The sequence below is a fragment of the Arachis ipaensis genome, chromosome B06 (assembly GCF_000816755.2).
Source record: "Arachis ipaensis cultivar K30076 chromosome B06, Araip1.1, whole genome shotgun sequence".
NCBI lineage: Eukaryota > Viridiplantae > Streptophyta > Magnoliopsida > Fabales > Fabaceae > Arachis > Arachis ipaensis.
This window is the reverse complement of record NC_029790.2, coordinates 128,706,120-128,708,367: the sequence shown is the minus strand read 5'-3', so window position 1 is coordinate 128,708,367 and position 2,248 is coordinate 128,706,120. Positions and strand designations below refer to the sequence as shown.

The 2,248-nt window shown below is 35.5% G+C and overlaps 1 protein-coding gene across 1 annotated transcript; it reads left to right on the top strand.

The window, feature by feature from the left end:
- Positions 524-1,243, top strand: LOC110263850. The gene has a single exon (XM_021105693.1). The coding sequence runs from the start codon at positions 524-526 to the stop codon at positions 1,241-1,243; it is 720 nt and encodes a 239-aa protein (XP_020961352.1).

Sequence of the window (2,248 nt, the reverse complement as noted above, 5' to 3'; positions counted from 1 at the left end):
TTCTCACCTGGCGCCATTCAGCTATTCTTACAATTTCAGGTCAAGAACTTCAAGATCACCTGGACCAACAGAAGATTCCAACAAGATACGCATCAGCTGCTGATGAAAAGGCACAAAATGAAACAAAGACATATAAAGAATAGAGGCTTGATGACTACAATATCTCTTCCTGGCTTTACTCATCACTAGATCCCTCGTTCAAACATCAAGTTCTTGGTTTTATTTTTGCACATGACATTTGGAGCCGACTTCACACCCACTTTGCATCACAAACAAAAGCTCGTATTAGGCAACTTCAACTGCAATTGAAATCGATCAAGAAGACTGGTCCAGTATTTGATTATCTTCTTCAAATAAAAAAAGTGGTGGATGCACTCGCCACTGTTGGAGCTCCTCTAACTGATGCAGAATACACCAATGTCATTTTAGATGGATTAAATGAAGATTATCAGTCATTCTTGACATATGTCACTGCCAAAGATCCACCCTATTCCATTCCAGACTTTGAAGCTAAGCTCTCTTGATGGCTCAAGAAGATATTGTGGAGAGGTTCAAGAAATCAGAACCCTCAATGGTACAGGTCAATTTTACTCAATCCCAACCTTCTACTCAGACTAATTTTGATTCTGCCTATGCAAGAACCACACCGCCTACACCTAATAGAGGCACTTATGGTCGAAGAGGGCGTGGAGGAAGAACAAATCGTGGAGGAAGAGGTTCTTGGAACTCAAATCGGCCACAATGTCAAATTTGTGGCAAGTTGGGGCATATTGCTAGTTACTGTTATTTTAGATTTGACCAACAATTTCAACATGCACAACAAAATTCACCCAACTCTTCGATGCACAATGCACTCCCTCCACCTCCTTCATTCCATAATCCCAAAGCAATGCTTGCTACACCTGCTACAATTGCTGATCCATTTTGGTATGCTTATTCTGGAGCTTCTCATCAATGTACTCCTGATCCGTCAAACCTACAACAAGCACAAGAATATTATGGACAAGATCAAGTTTATATTGGTAATGGTTCAGGTATTAAAATTCAGCATATTGGTAATTCATATTTGCATCATAAACCAACAGATAAAAGATATTATTTGTATGATTTACTGCATGTTCCCTCAATTGCACATAACCTTGTTAGTGTATCCAAATTTGCTAGAGATAACAATGTGTATTTTTCGTTTTGGCCTGATGTTTGTTTTGTGAAATCTCAGGCTACCAAAGAAGTGCTTCTCTAAGGCACAGCAATTAATGGATTGTATCGTTTTGAAAAAGTGACTCTTCCTAAATCAGACTTTAGACAATTTAATACACAAATTTTTGTTACTCAAACCTTGACATTGGATGTTTACCACAAAAGATTTGGTCATCCAGCCTTACCAATTGTAAAGTCTATTGTAACTAATTGTTCGTTACCTCTGAATAATAAAAATGCTTCTGATTCTGGTGTATGTGAACATTGCTGCTTAGCAAAATCTCATAGGTTACCTTACTCTCCATCTAATACTACTTATGATTGCCCTTTATCATTGATTGTTTCTGATATTTGGGGGCCATCCCCAATCACTGCTCATACAGGTGTTAGATATTATGCTTCATTCATTGATGTGTATTCAAGACACATTACAATATATTTTTTAACAAACAAGTCACAAGTCTTTTGTGTTTTTAAATTGTACAAAACACAGATGAAAAAACAGTTAGGATATTCTATTAAAGCACTTCAAACTAATAATGCTAGAGAATATCTTTCTCACACATTTATTAAATTTTTACAACAAGAAGGAATTATTCATAGACTCACTTGTCCTCATACCCCTCAACAGAATGGATTAGCAGAAAGAAAAAATAGGCATATAGTCGAAATTGCTTTAGCTTTATTATCTACTGCTACACTTCCTTTAACTTTATGGAATGAGACTTTTGCAACCTCGATATATTTGATAAATCGCATGTCTTCATATGTTACAGGTTATAAATCACCTTTTGAACTATTATATCATCATAAACCTGATTATACTTTCTTGAAAATCTTTGGATGTTTATGTTTTCCTCACATGAGACCATACACTGCTCATAAATTGGAATACAGATCTGAATCCTGTTTATTTTTAGGTTATGCTTTGAATAAAAAAGGATATAGGTGTCTCACTAAAAGTGGAAAAATAATTGTCTCTAGAGATGTAGTGTTTTATGAACATCAATTTCCATCTCACTCTTTTTTTCTACTACTATTAATGAAA